Raw genomic sequence first — 16,806 nt, 5'->3', positions numbered from 1 at the left:
GCAGTCCTGGACTCACTCTGTAGACCAGGCTGGCCTAGAATCACAGAGATCATCTGCCTCTGCCTCCCAGAGTGCTGCGCCCCTGCACTCAGCTAAATTGTACACAGTTTAACTTTTACAACAGAGATAGTTATCATCCTCATGAAGATCCACTCAGCCACTGATGCCAGTCCGCCAGTCTGATGAACTCTCTGTCCTTCTTGCCCTGGTTTGTTACACTGTCTCCATGCAGGGGGATCTGTTCTGTGCTGTCTGCATTGCTGCCTTTCTGCATCTCTCCCTTGAGTCTTGCCTTTCACTTGGAAGCTTCTCTTATTCAGGTTGGATCTTTACCAATGTTGATGCAACCCATAGTCTTTCATCCCCATGGAAATATAGGCAAAACCTCTTCCCCAGTGTAGCGCATTCCCTGGGTTCCATTCTGATGCTAAAGTGTACAGCTTGATCCAATTCAGCGGTTCCCCCATCCCCAGTCTTTCAGCTAACCTTCCTCCCCCTTTCTGTTTACCAAGGTGCAATTAGATCTTTATGAGTCCACACATAAACTAGACACTTAGGCACTCTCAAGCTATGCCCAGCTTCCTGCCGGTGAGCTGGGCTCCGCTCCAGCGAGCAAGGCTTCTTCCCATTGTCAGTGGGCTGTCTATCCTGATCCTCAATTTCATTAGATACCATGAGTTCACAATTAAGCATTTTCTGGTCTCTTATTTCCTCTGTCTCTTGTCTTTCAAGCCTTTGCATTATCATAGCTAATTTTTCTTGTTGTACGGCTGTTTTTCCAACCTTTTTTTTTTTTTGAGAGGAAAAATATAAAGATTGCAACTGACAGTAGAAAGGGGTTTACTCCAGTGGTCATAATTGCAATGAGTACTATGATTATGATGGCTCTTTCTTTTCTTTTTTAAAGATTTATTTATTTATTATTTATACAGCCTTCTGTCTATATCTGTGCCTGTATCCCAGATTTCACTATAGATGGTTGTGAGCCACCATGTGGGTGCTGGGAATTGAATTCAGGACCTCTGGAAGAACTCTTAACCAGTGCTCTTGACCGCTGAGCCATCTCTCCAGCCCTGCAATGGCTTCTTCAAGCAACGACTCTACCCCTCAACTCCTACCCTTGTTCACAAGGGATCTGAAATGGAGTTTCCCATTTTTAATGCAGACAAATCTGTCTATATAATTAGAATTGTCTTTTGGGGTGGCTTACTGTGACTCACTGTCTCAGAGGCTCCTGTTGCCACACCTTGCTCTGGGCTTGAGGCTCCCACTGCTCAGAGGACTCCGGAGTCTGTCTGGCCATACGGCCAGATCATCCTCTGGAGATGATCCCAGGAGAATTTCTTCTTTGCAGCTTTCTTTATATTCTTCTTTCTCTCTCTCTTTCTTCCTTCCTTCCTTCTTTCCTTCCTTCCTTCCTTCCTTCCTTCCTTTCTTTCTTTCTTTTAAAACAGGGTCTCTCTGTTTGACAGAGCCCTGCCTGTCCTGGATTCACTTTGAGGACCAGACTGGAACTCGCAGAGATCCACCTGCCTCTGCTGCCTGAGTACTGGGGTTAAAGACCTGTCACCGTGCCTGGCTATCATTTATTTCCTAGTGTGATCAAATGACCAAGGCGACTTAGAAAGGGAGGTTTGAGTTTATGGTTCCAGAGGAAGGTGTAGCAGTGGCAGCAGCTGAGAGGTCACATTTCCAAATGCAAGCAGGAAGCAGAGACTGAGAAACGACTTCACACTCAAAGCCTGGCTCCCGCACGCGTCCTCCAGCAAGGATGCATTCAGAGTGTTTGTCCAGTGGTGAGGCCCTGGCTCGCTCCCTGGGTGCTGTGATTGTGTACACAGGAGCCGTGGTGGTTTGAAACAGTCCACATAGTCTTGAGCATTTGTACACTGGGTCCCAGGCTGCTGGCACTCTCTGAGATGCGTCAGAGCATTTCCTGACCTTTCAGAGGACCAAAGCTTGGTTACCAACACCCTTGCCTGGAGGCTCACGGTCTTCAGTGACTCCATGAAATTCAATGCCCCTCGAAGCCTCTTCAGATGCATGTATGCACATACACAAACTCACAGGTACACACATATGCACACATTAACAAAATAACCCTCCCAAGCACTACTGTAGCCAATCATATCATTCATATCTGTAATCCCAGCACTTGAAAGACTAAATTTGGGATAGCCTGGGTTTCATAGTCCTGGGCTATCCTTGCTACAAAGGGAAGAGAGGGCCTCTTCAGCTACAATGGGCTTCTGAGAGGAGTCTGAGCCATGGGAAATTCTGTCATAAAACACAAAAGTGCTGTCTGTGCTGCCACAGCAGCCAGAGTAACTGACAGCACCTACCTGCATGCACCAAGCCCTGGATTCCAGTCCTGCAGAAAGAGCCCAGGATGGGGCAGGAATCCAGGCATGGTGGCGGATGCCTGTGATCCCAGCTATCAGGGAGTGCTGGCGAAGATCAGTCACCTGAGGTCATTCTTGCAAACATCGACAGTTTAAGGATGGCTTGTGGTATTTGAGACCCTGAGCTAAATGGAGGGAGGGAGGGAAAGAGAAAGCACTTAAGAACTCTCTGGAAGGCAGTGCTGCGGATCTGTTGTTTCAGGGCGGCCAGGCATTACTGTCTTTTGCCCCATCTTATGTGTTCTGAACAAACCTGCAGCCTGTCTTGGAACACAAAGTGGAGCACGTCCTGGGAGGTCGCTCTCCCCTAACAGTGTGGCCACCAGGCGCCACACGGGTCCCCAGACACTGGCTAGCTACACATGGGAAGGCCCAGCCTCCTTCGTTCTCAGCTCTGCTCTGTTTACGTCCTCTGATCTGAGGAACTCAGAGCTCAGTGGTCAAGAGGCAGAATCACTTTATCCCGGGTTCTTGCACGGCCTGTGGGAACCGACCACCAGGCACCGGCAGCCAGGACTGGGGCCTAGGGAAGGCACTTGCTGAGGGCAGACCAAGATAGGGAAAAGTAGCTGAGGGAGACGGCGCTGAAGAGTCTGTGCTTCTTAGAGCTGAAGTGGAAGTCTTGTTTAATTTTAAAAGTTCACATCTGTTTGTTTATCATATGTGTTGGGGCATGGTCTGTGTGCTACAGGAGTCAGCTCTCCTCTTCCACCAAGAGGGTTCCAAGGATCAAACTCAGGTCCTAAGGCTTTACAGCAAGCCAGTTACCATCTTGAAAGCCCCCAAACAGTATTTTTAAATTTTTCATTATTAAAGGCTGGAGACATGGCTCAGTGGTTAGGAGCGCTGGCTGTTTTTCCAGAGGACTTGTGTTCAGGTCCCAGCGCCCACAATGGGCCTTAAAACTGTCTATAATTCCAGCTGTAGGGGATCTGATCTGACATCCTCTTCCAGCCTGTGGGGGCACTAGCCACCCATGTGATACACAGACATACAACCCACACACATAAATAAGTATAGTAATTTAAACTATTCATTAACATTTGAATTACTAGCTGGATGTGGCGAATGCCTTTAATTGCAGCACCCTGGTCTATATAGCAAATTCCAGGGCAGGCAGGGCTACATACGGAGGACCCTGTCTCAAAAATATATCAGTGTGTGGGTGTGTGTGCGCGTGCCTGTGCCCATGTGTGTAGTCAGAGGTGTTTCCTCTGTCACTCTCTGCCTGCCTCCTTTGAGACAGTATCTCTTGGTGACCTGGAGGTCACTGTTCTTCTGCTGGTTAGCACCCAGCAAGCCCCAGGGGTCCCGGCTCCGGAACTTTCCACACCAGGCTGACAGGCGCACATGTCTGGGCCCAGCTTTCAGTATGTGTTCTGGGATCCAAACTTAGGTCCTCATGCTTACACGCCGCAAGCACTCCTGCTCACCGCACCTTCCCTCAGCCCTGGAACTGGATCATACCAAGCGGAGTAACCGTGGAGGTGTGAGCAGGCAGAGACTGTGAGGTAAGCCGAGAGCCCACCAGGGGCCAGGCAGCCATAGTAACCAGCCCAGCGCTCCTCTCCCACACTCCCAAAGCTGCCTCTTCCTGCTGCCCTCTCCCCACTCTGTGCTGAAGAAAACAAGGCCAAAGTGTAAGGCCCTCAGAAAAGCGTCTGTCCTCCCCTGCAGGAAGCTGGGTGAGCCTGAGAACCAAGACAGGGGCCACCAAAGAGCCACGCCTGCTCCCGCTCTGCCCTGGCCACGGCAGGCCGAGCACGCCGGGCAGTGCTCCAGCCCTTCAGTGTCACTACCCCAGAGGGGCAGACCCCAGCTGAGGAGCTCAGTCCAGCCTGTGCCCAGGGAGGTGAACAGGTGCTGAGGGGCTGCATCTCCCCTCAGCAAGGGTGGCCCCCCCACTCGGAACAAACAGAAGGTCTGTGCCTTCTAACCTTTGCCTTCTGGCCGTTGCCTGGATCAAAACAGAAAGGGCAGCTCCATGTTCTGGTGGCCTTGTGAAAACGGGCACAGAGGACACAGCACCCGGGGGCTTCCCTCTCCCTGACCCCTGGCAGGGCTATGCTGTGGACCTGACAGACGTGTACAAAGCAGGAGGTGTCAGTGGGCGCTGGAAGGTGGGCTGGCTCACCAGTGGGGCCCATAGCAGGAGCACAGGAGCCAACATCCCCTAAACAGAACCGGATTCCCCAGGGAAGTCAGCATCTTAGCAAGGAGCAGTGGGCAGCTCCAGGAGGGACAGTGGGTGGCAGACAAGAGACCAGGTATAACCCAGAGGACAGAGACACTGTGATTGGCGGCTTCCAGAGAGGGGTCTGGCTTCTCGGCCGGGTGATCCGCAGGTAGGAGTTGAGGGTTAGACCGTGGGTGGGAGGCTTAGTCCTGGCAGGGCTGGTCTAGGGGCAGGAGAAAGCCAGTTCCCATCCTGAAAGCCACAGCCTCTGGGAGAACTTTCTAGACAGCAACGCGGTACAGGATGTGGAGAAGCCAGACAAGGGGGGAGCCAAAAGCACCCCTGGGAGTTTCTGGCCCCAGGGTCACTGGGCAGGAGGGGACACGAGGCAGCAAAAGGCGACTGGAGAGCTTGCAGGGGGAGCAGTGGAGTGGGGGAGAAGTCCCTTCCAGGGCTGCGTCTAGGGGTGAAAGGGGCATGTGGCGCAGAAAAGGAGGCACCAGGGAAGGGAAAGTCTGTGCAGACGGAGAGGGCCAAGGTCAGCTTAGGGGCTATGGGATGAGCAGTGTCGGAGTGGGCTCACTGGCCTCACTCCTGAGGCCCACAGGAGATGCAACCTGGCAAACCTTTCAGAGCCGGGCCACCACGCCTGTAAACCCAGCACTTGGGGAGACAGAGGCAGGCGGATCTCTGTGAGTTCCAGGCCAGCCTGGTCTGCTAAGCGAGTCCAGGACAGCCAAGGCTACACAGAGAAACCTCATATTGAAACGACCTCTCCCCCCACCAAAAGAAGAGGCCCTCTTAGGGGATCACCTTGTCTGAAACCTGCAGAGCCCCTCCACCTTACCCTCCCCCATCCCTGCTCCTCCCTGCGGTGCAGGTGTGATTGCAATAGTTTCACCCAGGAGCCAGACAGATGGGGTTAAGTAAGAGACTTAATCCTTCCGGAAGGTCAGGGAACGTTACCGTGGGACCCCAGGACAGAGGACAGTGCAGGAGAAAGGGCAGGATGAGTCACACCCGCTCGCTCCTTCCCCTGGGGAGCTCGTACCACCAGGATTAGCACCTGCCGGGCCAAGATTCACTCGCGGAGGTCTCTGAGGTCCAGGGTGTGCACGATTGGATCCGCCGGGTTACACACACCCGGTGAGGGTCCCGGGAAGGGACCCGTGGGGTCGGAGTCCGGGTCAGGGCCTGCGCTGGGCTCTGTGTGCCAGAAGGGAGGGGGAACGGGCGCGCAGGATGCAGATCTGCAGAGCAAGCGATGCGCAGGAGAGACACCGGGTGACTCCGAGAGGGTCTGAGGCTCGGCAGGTCAGGCGCGGACCCTTGCTCCCCCTCCCCCGCCGCCGCTCCCGCCCCCGCCCCTCCCCCGCCGCCGCCGCCCAGCGTCGCCGCCGGAAAGTTTGCGAGCGGCTGGCTCGGAGCCGGCGCCGACCCCGGTGGCGCGCGTCGGAGAGCAGCAGCCGGCGGCGCCCAGAGCTGAGCGCTGTCGAGGACCACGAGTGGCGCAGCCCAGCCCCGGAGCACGGTGAGCGTTAGCGTCGCCCCGAGGGGACGGCCCGGGCGGTCAGGGGGCGCTGGAGCACGGCGCGACCAGGGCAGGAGGAGCAGGGGAGTGGGCAGCTGGCCCCTGCGCGTCCCCCGTCGAACACCTCTGGGGATGTGTGTCACCGTTAGCGTCACCTGAGCCCTAACCGTCTCCGACAGGTTAGGGTCTTAGGCGCTCCTTCTTTCTGTTCTCTGGGAACGCAATCCGGAAGGCACGGCAGGTGGGGGCAGGTGTGGCCCCGCGGTCCCCCTGAGCACCCACCGTCCCTCCCCGGGGGCTTGCTCATCCCCTCCCCCAGGACTCCCTAGCTGTGACCCCGGCTTGCCGGCGAGGTGTGCAGGCAGGGCGCATGAAGGGCGATTCTCCCCCAGCTCACAGTTGTTTACCTAGATCCCCCGAGAGCGAGCGCAGGTCGCCGCCTCGTGCTGCTCCCGGCACCCCAGCGGCCCCCTCCCACTTCAGACCCACAAAGTTTTATGTCGCGAGCGGAATCGGCTGATCCCTCACCTCTTGGCTCTGGCATCCTGCGGGGATCCGACCGGGGATAATTTTCTGTCCTTCTGTCTTGGAGACATAGAGGGGAACCCAGAGCTCACCCTAGCGGGTGAGGGCTGCCCGCCCCCTTTCGGAGGAGGCTTTGTCAGCAGCTTGTGGCCCCTGCTCCTGCCCCTGCCCAGGGCTGCGACCTGGCTTAGTTTCTCTGTTTTGACCCTCTTCCAGCTGATAACTTTAGGGATTACCTCGCCAACATTGGCTCCCACTGACCCAAGAGCAGCCCCTGTAATGCCTTCCTCGGCCGCTGGGCCATCCACCTGACCCTCAGCCACCCGCACAGAAAATCTGTGCACAGGCAAACACCCGAGTGTCCTTTGTCCTGTTAGAGCCTGCTGGGAGCAGTGGTGGCATGGGGCAGTGCCAGTCCGGGTGGCTGGTGTGCCAGATGTGCGCTGTGGAGAAGGGGACCCAGGCAAGAGCCTGCTCTAAAGACAAGACAGGCTCCCGTCTTAGGAATTCAGACTCCCGCCGCCCATGTTTCCCCGGCAGCTGGGCCTCACAAAGCTGGAGACCTGAGCTGGATTTCAGCAGCTTGCTCCAGGGTGGGAGGAGGGCAGGGTCCCTGTCCTCTGTCCCTCTCCCCCATCTGTTCCCCTCAGGGAGGGTCACGGGGGGGGGGGGGAGGGTTAGACCTGCAGCTCCAGAGCAGCAGCTCCAGGGCAGTGCACACACTGAAGCCTGTCACCCCAGGGCTAGGCCTGAGCTTTCATTGGATGATATTTATCAGTGCTGATGGGCCCCACTGTGGGGTACACAGCCTGACAGTCCTGTCCTACAGATGACAAAGCCCGGTGCCAGCCAGAGGTCCGTTCCCCATCAGTGAGAGGGAAGGGCGCCCTGTTGGTCTTCACTGCCTTCAGCCTCATGCCCAGGGCTCTCTGCTGACACCCCAGCGTCTCATCCTTGTGTGCCTGAGAATCAGCCCCCGTCTGCGCTGCTCCCTGTCCAGCTGCATAGAAAGCCCCTATCCTTACTCCCCTACCATCCACAGGAATAGAACGTTCACCTGTTTCTGCCGGAGACCCAGTTGGTGGTTACTGAGCCTGCAGTAATCCAGCCCTCAGTGTGCCTGAGCCCGCCCACCCGCGTCTGAGCGCTAAGCTGTGTGTGGGGAAATCCTCAGGAATCTGTCTCACCTTTGTTCTTATGTGTTGTTGGTTGGTTGGTTGGTTGGTTGGTTGTTCGAGACAGGGTTTCTCTGTGTCGCCCTGGCTGTCCTGAACCCCAAAACTCAGAGATCTGCCTCCCAAGTGCTGGGCCCCCACCTCCTGGCTGTTGAACACATTTTCAGCTCTGAGGCAGGGCTGGGTAATAAGGACCGTCCTCCCCTACTGGCCTGACCGACGCTGGCCTTGGACCAGCGTCCTTCCTCACCAGGCCCCTCATCTGTAACTCCATGATCTATCCACCCGTGCTGGTCATCCCTTGCCACTCTCACACTGCCCTGAAAGCCTTCCCATCTGCACCCTTCCTCTCTCAGGGCCTCTGGGAGACCCTATGGGGGCAGGCATAGCTGGTGAAGGCCCAACTTGTATTCTGGGCTCCCTGTATCCAGCCCACAAGTGACCTGGGCCGCAGCAAGCCAATGGGGACGTTTGATTGAAATCAGGAGAGTGAGGCTGCTTGGAGACCCCAGGGATGTGGACCTGCCTCTCCCCTCAGCCTCTTTGCTGCTGTGTTCCTGGCAGCCACCCTCTACTCTGGGTATTTTGCCTTGAGTTTCAGGCACCACAGACCCGAAACTCCTTGCTCTTGAGCGGGGCCTGGTGGCCAGGGGCTAGGCTCAGGAGTCCCATAGCAGGTTGTGACCTGCTGTGGCTGCTGTGGGCAGACAGAGGGGAGCACTGTTGAGCTGTTGCCTCTAGAACTCAGCTGGACTTAGCTGAAGCGCAGGGGTCCTCTCCTGCCAGCTGGGACCTGCAAGTCTCTCCTCCTTAGCCATAGCCATGCTCCTCTCTTCTCATCTCCACCCTCCCTCCACTTCCGCCTTCTGAAAGCCAGGACTGTAGGCATGTGCCGCCATCCCTGGCTAGATTTTATGTTCTGATTGTGGATGCACAGGAGAGGCCCCTCAAAGCCCTGGGAGCTCACAGTTCGACCTCCCATTGCCCTGAGAAGTTCTTCTCTCTTCTCCCATGAGAATCCATCAGAGCCCAGAAGGGTTCTGAAGTGCGTGGGGCTGATGTGCGTGGTTGCTACTGCCCAGGCCCTGGCACTGGCATTCCCACGTCCTGCAGGAAACCTCAGGCAGAGGTGCCCTCATCTGGGCCCTGGCAATAGCGGTGCTAATCTCAGAGGAATGTCCTGCCAGCTAGCCCATGGCGTCCCGAGGGACCCAGAGGCCCAGCCTGAGAGCCTTGTACAAGGCCCACTGCATCTTGTGGACACACTGACCCTGAGGAAAGGGACGCAGGGTGGCAGAGACTGCCAGGTGCAGGAGGGGCAGTCTGGGGACCGCCCCTCCTGCACCTGGCAGTCTAGGAACTGCTCTGGAGCAAGGGCCAAGGGCGATGGGCCTGGGTACCTGCAGGGTCTTACCCTGTGTCACAGCGCCCGGCCAGTCAGCCTTCCCCAGGGCTAAGAATAGGTGGGGCGGTCTGGGCCCCGCCAGGCAGCACGACTGAGGGAGGAGGGGGTAGCTGAGGAGTTGGTGCCACTCTGAGAGGTCTGGGTGGCCAGATGGGAGGTGACTGCTCTGGGCCAGCCACCCCTGGGGATGGGGAAGCGGGTGCCCACAGTCCCCTCCGCAACCTCAGCTATCAGGAGGCTCAGAGGCCTGGTGTGAGGGGACAGGAGCTCTGGAGGCTCTCTCCAGACTCCACCATTCTGGCTCTCTGCAGCCCGAGGAGGACTGAGCATACCCCAAGGACCCAGGCGCGCAGCCCCTGCCAGATGTGGGGGCTGGCTACCCAGAGGCATGCCCCTCACCCGGCTCCACTGCGCCCACCTGCTGCTGCTGTCATGGCTGGTGAGTGCTGAGCACCCCATACCCCTCCCGGGGGGGGGGCACTCTGCACAGAAGTGCTGATGGCCCCTGTCCCTCCTAGGCACGGGCACCCTCAGCCCAGGTGATGGACTCCCTGTTTGAGAAGTGGAAGTTCTACGGTGACCAGTGCCGCCACAACCTGAGCCTGCTGCCCCCGCCCACCGGTGAGCCCCGCTACAGATGCCGGTGCCCGCCCTCTGCCCCAATGCACAGACCTGGGGGGCGGGAACAGTAACGCTCAGTGGCTGTTTCGTGCCAGGATGCCTGCCTCCAGTCAGAAAACAACAGAAATGCAGAGCTGGGCCACAGCTGGCACGCTGCGCTGTCCTCCCTGCTGTGGGATGCCCCATTCCCAGCCAGCAGTGCCCTGCCGTCACCACTCACACTGGGGAGTGATAGGGACTGGGTGGGTGTCAGGGAGAGTGGGTTTATACAGTGGAGGGAGTGCCGAGAAGACAGGGAGAGATGGAGGGCCTATGAGCGGGATGGCCTGGAAGGGATGCTAACATCTGGAAAGGAATGTATTTCCAGGTGGGAGGAGATGGCTCCGCAGAGGAGGCCGCTGCCTGGGACCCACGTGGTGAAAACAGATAACTGATTCTTACCAGTTGTCCAATGACCCATATATCTGTATGCACACAGGTGTGCTTCTGGGTGCGAGTACGTGTGCACACTCGCGTTAATACAGAAGTAAATTAAAAAACCAAAAACAGAAAAAAAAAAAAAAAAGGCAGAGGGTAAAGACTCAGAATGGTCTGGGGCACATTTGAGATGGGAGATCTCAGGGCTGAGGTGCCTCGGGCAAACTCAGATGTTGTCTGGAGTCCGGGAGGCAGCCCTGTGAGGCAGCTCAGTCAGACAATGGTGATGCCCCTCCCCCGCCCTCACAGAGCTGGTGTGTAATAGAACGTTCGACAAGTATTCCTGCTGGCCCGACACGCCCCCCAATACCACAGCCAACATTTCCTGCCCCTGGTACCTGCCTTGGTACCACAAAGGTAAGGATGGGAGCCAGGGAAGCTGAGGGGCGGAGCCTAGGGGTGGGCTGACCAGAGCTTGCACCCATGTCCCAGTGCAGCACCGCCTGGTGTTCAAGAGGTGTGGGCCTGATGGGCAGTGGGTTCGAGGGCCACGGGGGCAGCCATGGCGCAACGCCTCCCAGTGTCAGCTGGACGAGGAAGAGATCGAGGTCCAGGTCAGCTCTGGAGGGTAGTGTCACCTGGGGCTGGGCGGGGCCTGGGGGGCACTGCCCAGCCCCGCTCTGCTTCTGGTTTGCAGAAGGAGGTGGCCAAGATGTACAGCAACTACCAGGTGATGTACACTGTGGGCTACAGCCTGTCCCTGGCGGCCTTGCTCCTCGCCCTGGTCATCCTGCTGGGCCTCAGGTACACTGCTCCGCTCATGCTAACACCCAATGTGGCAAGGGGAGCAGAGGGCTAGGGCAGGGGTGGCGCTGACCTGCTGTCATCTAGGAAGCTGCACTGCACCCGGAACTACATCCATGCGAACCTCTTCGCATCCTTTGTGCTCAAGGCCGGCTCTGTGCTGGTCATCGATTGGCTACTCAAAACACGCTACAGCCAAAAGATTGGCGATGACCTCAGCGTGAGCGTCTGGCTCCGTGATGAGGTGAGCCTAACCTTGTTGCTCACCAGCCTGTGTGGGGTGGCGGGTGGCGAGGACCCCCCTCATGCTCCATGTCGTTCAGGCGGTGGCCGGCTGCCGAGTGGCCACGGTGATAATGCAGTACGGCATCATAGCCAACTATTGCTGGTTGCTGGTAGAGGGTGTGTACCTGCACAGCCTGCTGAGCCTTGCCACCTTCTCCGAGAAGAGCTTCTTTTCCCTTTACCTGGGCATTGGCTGGGGTGAGTAGGTTGTGGGAGGATGGGGAAGGAAGCTACCCAGGGCCGTGAGGCCGCAGCTGCTGCTTCCCACAGGTGCACCCTTGCTGTTCGTCATCCCCTGGGTGGTGGTGAAGTGTCTGTTTGAGAACATCCAGTGAGTGTGGGCTAAATAGGACCGGCTGGGGCGGCTGGGGCGGCTGGGGCAGCTGGGGCGGCTGGGGCGGCTGGGGCGGCTGGGGTGGCTGGGGCTGGTCTTTGTAAAGTGACCCTGGGCAGGAGGGAGATGAGTTGAGGGTCGTACCTTGGTCAGAGGTGTAAACCCAGGGTTGTAAAGTGACCCTGGGCAGGAGGGAGATGAGTTGAGGGTCGTACCTTGGTCAGAGGTGTAAACCCAGGGTTGGGGTCTGGGGTTCATTGCAGCCCTCTCCTTGACTTTTGGGAGGCAGTCAGGAAACCCCCAGCAGATATGGGGAGGGGCTAGGAGGCTGCATGCATCTCCAGGACGTGAGCAATTGGCCCCTGCAGGTGCTGGACCAGCAATGACAACATGGGCTTCTGGTGGATCTTGCGAATCCCTGTCTTCCTGGCCATACTGGTGAGACACGGCCCTGCTCCCCTCAGCAGGCAGAGGAGCCCTGGCTCGGCGCTCCCAGCTCCCCCTTCCGCAGCCATCTCAGAGGATGGAGGGTGGGAGTCCCAGCACTGATCCCAGAAGCAGTGCGCCCTGGGCTGCGCACCAGGCTGCCCATCCTTGGCTGGTGCCTGCCAGCCCAGGCCCACGTGCCCAGGGCCCACTTGGCAGTTACCTTGCGAGGAGTGTGCAGGGCATGGGAAGCTCTTGGGCTGCCCCTGACCTTTGTCTTCCTCACACAGATCAATTTCTTCATTTTTGTCCGTATTCTTCACCTTCTTGTGGCCAAGCTTCAAGCCCGTCAGATGCACTATGGGGACTACAAGTGCCGGTGGGCAAGGGCCAGGGCCCAGGGCGGTGAGGGTGAGGCTGGGGGCCAGTGTCTTTGTGAGGAGAGCCCAGAACCCCCGACAGGGGAGGGTGCTCACGCTCCGGCCCTGCAGGCTCGCCCGGTCCACGCTGACCCTCATCCCCCTGCTGGGTGTGCACGAGGTGGTCTTTGCCTTTGTGACTGATGAGCACGCCCAGGGCACGCTGCGCTCCACCAAGCTCTTCTTTGACCTCTTCCTCAGTTCCTTCCAGGTGAGTCCCCATCATACCCCACCCCGGGGGCCTGGAGTGCTGCCCCTGACCACCCTCTTTCTCCAGGGTCTGCTGGTAGCTGTTCTCTACTGTTTCCTCAACAAGGAGGTAGGTAAGGCTGGGCTGGGATCAGAGCTGGCCCGAGGCTGCCCTGGTATGGTCATACCTTCTGTGGCCATTATTATGGTTGCGTGTGTTGGATTCAGGTCCCCAGGGGGTTCGGTGTGTGAGGTGGTCCCTGCCTCCCCTGGTGACAGTGGCCCTGCTGTACCCAGTGTGGAACCTGTCTGCTTTGGGTCTCCTCTGATGGAGGCTGGGCACCCTAGAGCGGCCCAGGCAGGCCCCTGGTGAGGTGGGATGGCAGAGCGGCCCTCCCCCTGGCCCCTCTAGGTGCAGGCAGAACTTCTGCGGCGCTGGAGGCGATGGCGAACAGGCAAAGCCCTTCAGGAGGAACAGCTGGCCAGCAGCCACGGGAGCCACATGGCTCCAGCAGGGCCCCGTCGCGGTGATCCCTGTGAGAGACTCCAGCTTGTGAGTGCAGGCGGCAGCAATGACACTGGCCGTGAGCCCTCTGTGGGGACCTCCTTGGCCAGCAGTCTCCCAGGGCTGGCTGACAGCCCCACCTGATTCTCCCCTGGAGCCCAGCCAGGCTGGATTCAGAAAGGGCCTCAAAGGATAACCCAGAACCAGATGCCTGGCCAAGGCTGCAGAGACAAAGCAGAGAGACAGCAGCTTGTTCTGTCCACACTCCCCTGACCTGTCCTGACCCTGGTACAGGCCACATTGATGGGGTGGGGGTCAGATGCAATGGAGAAGCCACGCTATGAACTGTGGGTGTTCCCATGTGTTGACATGTGCACAGATACATGACCTTCAGTAAAGAGCTCAGTTAGTAGCTGCTTGAATGTGACACACCCAGGGGAGGAGCCTGGGAGGGCGGGGCCAGCTCAGGTAGGAACAGCTGTGGATGGGCACTGCCTTGACCAGGTAGAGAGGGCTAACGCAATCCAGGACAGGAGCTGCCCCACAGTGGTCCTTGGGGCAGGAGCCCACCTCCCCAGGATTACCCAGCCTAAGCTGCCCCTGTGGAAGTATGTTTGATACTTGACACAGCCTCACAGACCAGAGCACAGGAAGGACTGCCTTCAGCCTCTAGGGTGGTCCCGTTGGCCGGGTCTATGGTACCTAGTGGAGTGTGAAGACAGGGTGGGGGCGGGGAGGCAACCCTGGGGGAAGGGCGCACACAGCCAGCATCAGGCCACGTGGGCCAGCTGCTCAGGCACAGCCAGGCTAATTGAAGCAAATGAAGGAACAGGAGGCCTCTCAGGAAAGGTAAACAGAATGACTCACCTGCCAGGCCAGGCACTGGGGCCTGAAGGGGCCCTTACCCAGCCACCTCCAAACGCCTGAGAGCAGCAGGGAGGGAAGGCAGGGACGGGCGGGATGGTGGGGAGGACCACTGAGCCTCTGGCCCAGCTGGACAGGTGAGTTGCTAGGGCTGGTGGGTAATGAGGGCCGGAAGTCAGTGAACTTGCTGCACCTGCTGTCCACACTCCCCCAACCCGTCCTGTGCTGGAGACCTGAGGCTCCTGAAGCTGCAGCCTGGGGCAGCTCATCCCAGACCTCCAGGCTCCAGGCCCCAGATCCTGCCTCAACTCTGAGCCCCAGATGTCTAGATGCCTGCTGTGGCACAGAGCCACCCCAGCCAGCACAGAGTATGTACACTCTCCTTCACGCCAGCTGAGTTCAGGGTTGGCGACTGCCTTGGGGGTTGCAGCTCACTTGGGGCCTCCTGACAGCCCTCCCCATCCTGAGTCCCTCTGCCCTTGTCCTCCTTCACCCCTGTCCCCATCTCTGTCCCCAAGGGAACTGGAGCAGGCTGGTGCAGGCAGGGGAGAAGGTGGAGCTGGACAGGTCCACTCAGCCAATGACTGAGCCATGGCCAGCCAGCTCCACAGCGCTGGGAGCGCAGCACCCTGCAGCATCCCAACCCTTCTCCAGGGTTCTCTCCCCTCCTCAGTCCTGCCTGTCAGCCTCCTAGCTGGGTGTGGTCCAGCTAGGTATGTGAGTGTGGTGTGCTGACTACCAGGAAGGGAAAGGGGATCCTCTGTGGGACAGGATGTAAATGGTCCATGTTCGAGACTGATGTGACGGAGTTGAGTGTTGTCAGGAGTAAGATGACTGGCATATGGTCCCCTGGAATCGGGTGTGGGCATTCAAACTACTAAAATGGAGGTGGGCAACTGAGGAAACAAAAGACACGGACATAAGATCGAAGTTAGGAGAGCTGGGCTGTGGACTAGAGGGGACCTCATGCCAGCAAGAAGGCTCCAGAGAGTGAGCGGACGGGAATGAACACGGACTGGAGATTCAGATGACTGGGTAGAAAGTTCAGGCCTTGGGATTAGTATACAGGAAGCCAGGCAAACACGACTAGATGTGGTAATTCCAGTACCTGGGAGGGGAATGTAGGACAGGCACTCAAGGCGTGGAGCTATAGACCCAGTTCAAGACCAGACTGGGCTACAGGAGACTTTATTTCAAAACACCAAAAACCTCTAAAGGAGCCTAATGCAGTCACGGCACACACCTTTAGCCCAGCGTTTGGGAGGTGGAGACAGGTGGATCTCTGGGACTTTGAGGCTAGACTGGTCTCAAGCAAACACCACCAAAACCTGAACGGGCAGAGGATACAGAGTGGGAGAGAATGCTTGCTACCAGGTGTGAAGCTGCTTAATCCCCAGAACCACAAGAAGAGCAGGTTGCATGCTGGCATGGTGCGCAAGTGTGATCCCAGTGTGGGAAACAGGAAGATCTGTGGCTTGCCAGCCAGCCAGCTCTAATTGACACGTGCTTCTACACAAGGAAACACCTGTTTCAAAGGAGGCAGACAGCATTCAAGGGGTTTCTCGATTCCACCCATGCACACACAAAAACACAAATACATACACACACACACACCCAAAAAAGTAAGGAATAGAAAGTAATTTCGAGGGCAAAAAATAGAGAAATCAATTTTCTATATGGTTCCCTTCTGAATCCAAACACACGTAATAATGTGACCACTCAATCTGTTTTTCCAGACAGCATTTCTGTGTAGCTTTGGTTGTCCTGGACTCACTTTGTAGACCAGGCTGGCCCCGAACTCACAGAGATCTGCCTGTCTTCGCCTCCCTTAGTGCTGGGACTACAGGTGTGCACTACCCCACCTGGCCTGATCATCCAATCCTGCCGTAAAACTGTAGGGAAAAGAACACTGCCCATGTGGGCTCAGGGTGCCGCCCATTGGTCTCATACCCACCAAGAGTGACCCTCAGCCCTGTGTAAACTGGGTGTGGTGGCATATGCCTACAACCCCTAAAGTTGTTTAAGAGGGTCAGAAATTCAGGGTCACCCTCAGGTACACAGCAAAGGTGAGGCTGCCTTGGGAGCCTGTTTCACGAAAACAAGACCAACTTAGCAGAGCACTGTTGGGGCTGGAGATGGCTTCTGTGGTTAAGGTCACTGGACACCACTGCGGAGGACTGGGCTTCATATCCTAGTACCCACATTACAACTGACTGTAACACCAGGTCAGGAAATTCAATACCCTCCTCTGGCTTCTACAGACACTCTCACACACAGCCACATAAAAAAATAAAATAAAGCCAGCCTTGCTGAAATATTGAGTTCCAGGATAGCCGGAGCTACACAGTGAGACTGTTTCAAAACAAACAAAATCCTTAATAAATAGATAAAATTAGCAGGGTGGTAGTGGCATACACCTTCAATCCCAGCACTCAGCAGGCGGAGCTGTGAGTTCGAGGCCAGCTGGTCTATAGAGTGAATCCCAGGACACCCAGGGCTACACAGAGAGACCTTGTCTCAAACAAAACAAAACCTACCTAGAGAAGACACTGGACAGGCCTGATACACGGCAGGGGCACCCAAGTGCTGCAGGCCCTGAGCTCACTATATGGGGCGAACTTTGTCAAGTAAACACCTGAGAGATTGCCAGTGGCAGCAGGCACTCTGGAACTTCACAGGGGGCCAACACCAGCCACTGTAAGAGGCTGGGACGTGAGGATGGTGCTGA

The 16,806-nt window shown here is 57.3% G+C and overlaps 1 protein-coding gene and 2 long non-coding RNA genes across 11 annotated transcripts in view; 1 reads left to right on the top strand and 2 right to left on the bottom strand.

The window, feature by feature from the left end:
• The window catches only part of LOC132655077 (uncharacterized), a 32,430-nt gene extending 25,193 nt beyond the window's left edge, over nucleotides 1-7,237 (bottom strand). For 2 of the 5 annotated variants that reach the window (XR_009592652.1, XR_009592651.1), the window contains exon 1: nucleotides 6,638-7,223. This is a non-coding gene — a long non-coding RNA (uncharacterized LOC132655077). Of the gene's footprint in view, nucleotides 1-6,637 lie in introns of all 5 variants that reach the window. The other 3 variants (XR_009592654.1, XR_009592650.1, XR_009592653.1) reach the window with 3 other exon arrangements.
• Nucleotides 1,416-5,900, bottom strand: LOC132655079 (uncharacterized). 2 transcript variants are annotated; one of them, XR_009592656.1, is made up of 2 exons: nucleotides 5,545-5,900; nucleotides 1,416-2,527 (listed from the first exon to the last, which is right to left on the bottom strand). It is a non-coding gene; the product is annotated as an uncharacterized LOC132655079 (long non-coding RNA). The 2 variants fall into 2 exon arrangements; XR_009592657.1 differs by having other exon boundaries at nucleotides 5,645-5,900.
• Nucleotides 4,725-13,626, top strand: Gcgr (glucagon receptor). Of its 4 annotated transcripts, XM_060386253.1 has the most exons (15): nucleotides 5,997-6,109; nucleotides 7,677-7,788; nucleotides 9,526-9,653; nucleotides 9,733-9,835; nucleotides 10,562-10,669; nucleotides 10,745-10,866; nucleotides 10,950-11,056; nucleotides 11,144-11,300; nucleotides 11,380-11,539; nucleotides 11,612-11,672; nucleotides 12,044-12,113; nucleotides 12,392-12,480; nucleotides 12,593-12,731; nucleotides 12,798-12,839; nucleotides 13,122-13,626. In XM_060386253.1, the coding sequence occupies exons 3-15, from the start codon at nucleotides 9,603-9,605 to the stop codon at nucleotides 13,356-13,358; spliced, it is 1,446 nt and encodes a 481-aa protein (XP_060242236.1). In that variant the 5' UTR covers nucleotides 5,997-6,109; nucleotides 7,677-7,788; nucleotides 9,526-9,602; the 3' UTR covers nucleotides 13,359-13,626. The 4 variants fall into 4 exon arrangements, with proteins under 4 accessions (XP_060242237.1, XP_060242235.1, XP_021493062.1 ...); XM_060386254.1 differs by lacking the exons at nucleotides 5,997-6,109; nucleotides 7,677-7,788 and adding an exon at nucleotides 4,725-4,747; XM_060386252.1 differs by lacking the exon at nucleotides 7,677-7,788 and having other exon boundaries at nucleotides 5,950-6,109; nucleotides 12,798-12,843.
• The last annotated feature ends 3,180 nt before the right edge of the window (nucleotides 13,627-16,806 follow it).

The sequence above is a fragment of the Meriones unguiculatus genome, chromosome 7, assembly GCF_030254825.1.
Source record: "Meriones unguiculatus strain TT.TT164.6M chromosome 7, Bangor_MerUng_6.1, whole genome shotgun sequence".
Taxonomy (NCBI): Eukaryota; Metazoa; Chordata; class Mammalia; order Rodentia; family Muridae; genus Meriones; species Meriones unguiculatus.
The sequence above is the reverse complement of the archived record's forward strand: the minus strand, read 5'-3'. Positions and strand labels throughout refer to the sequence as shown.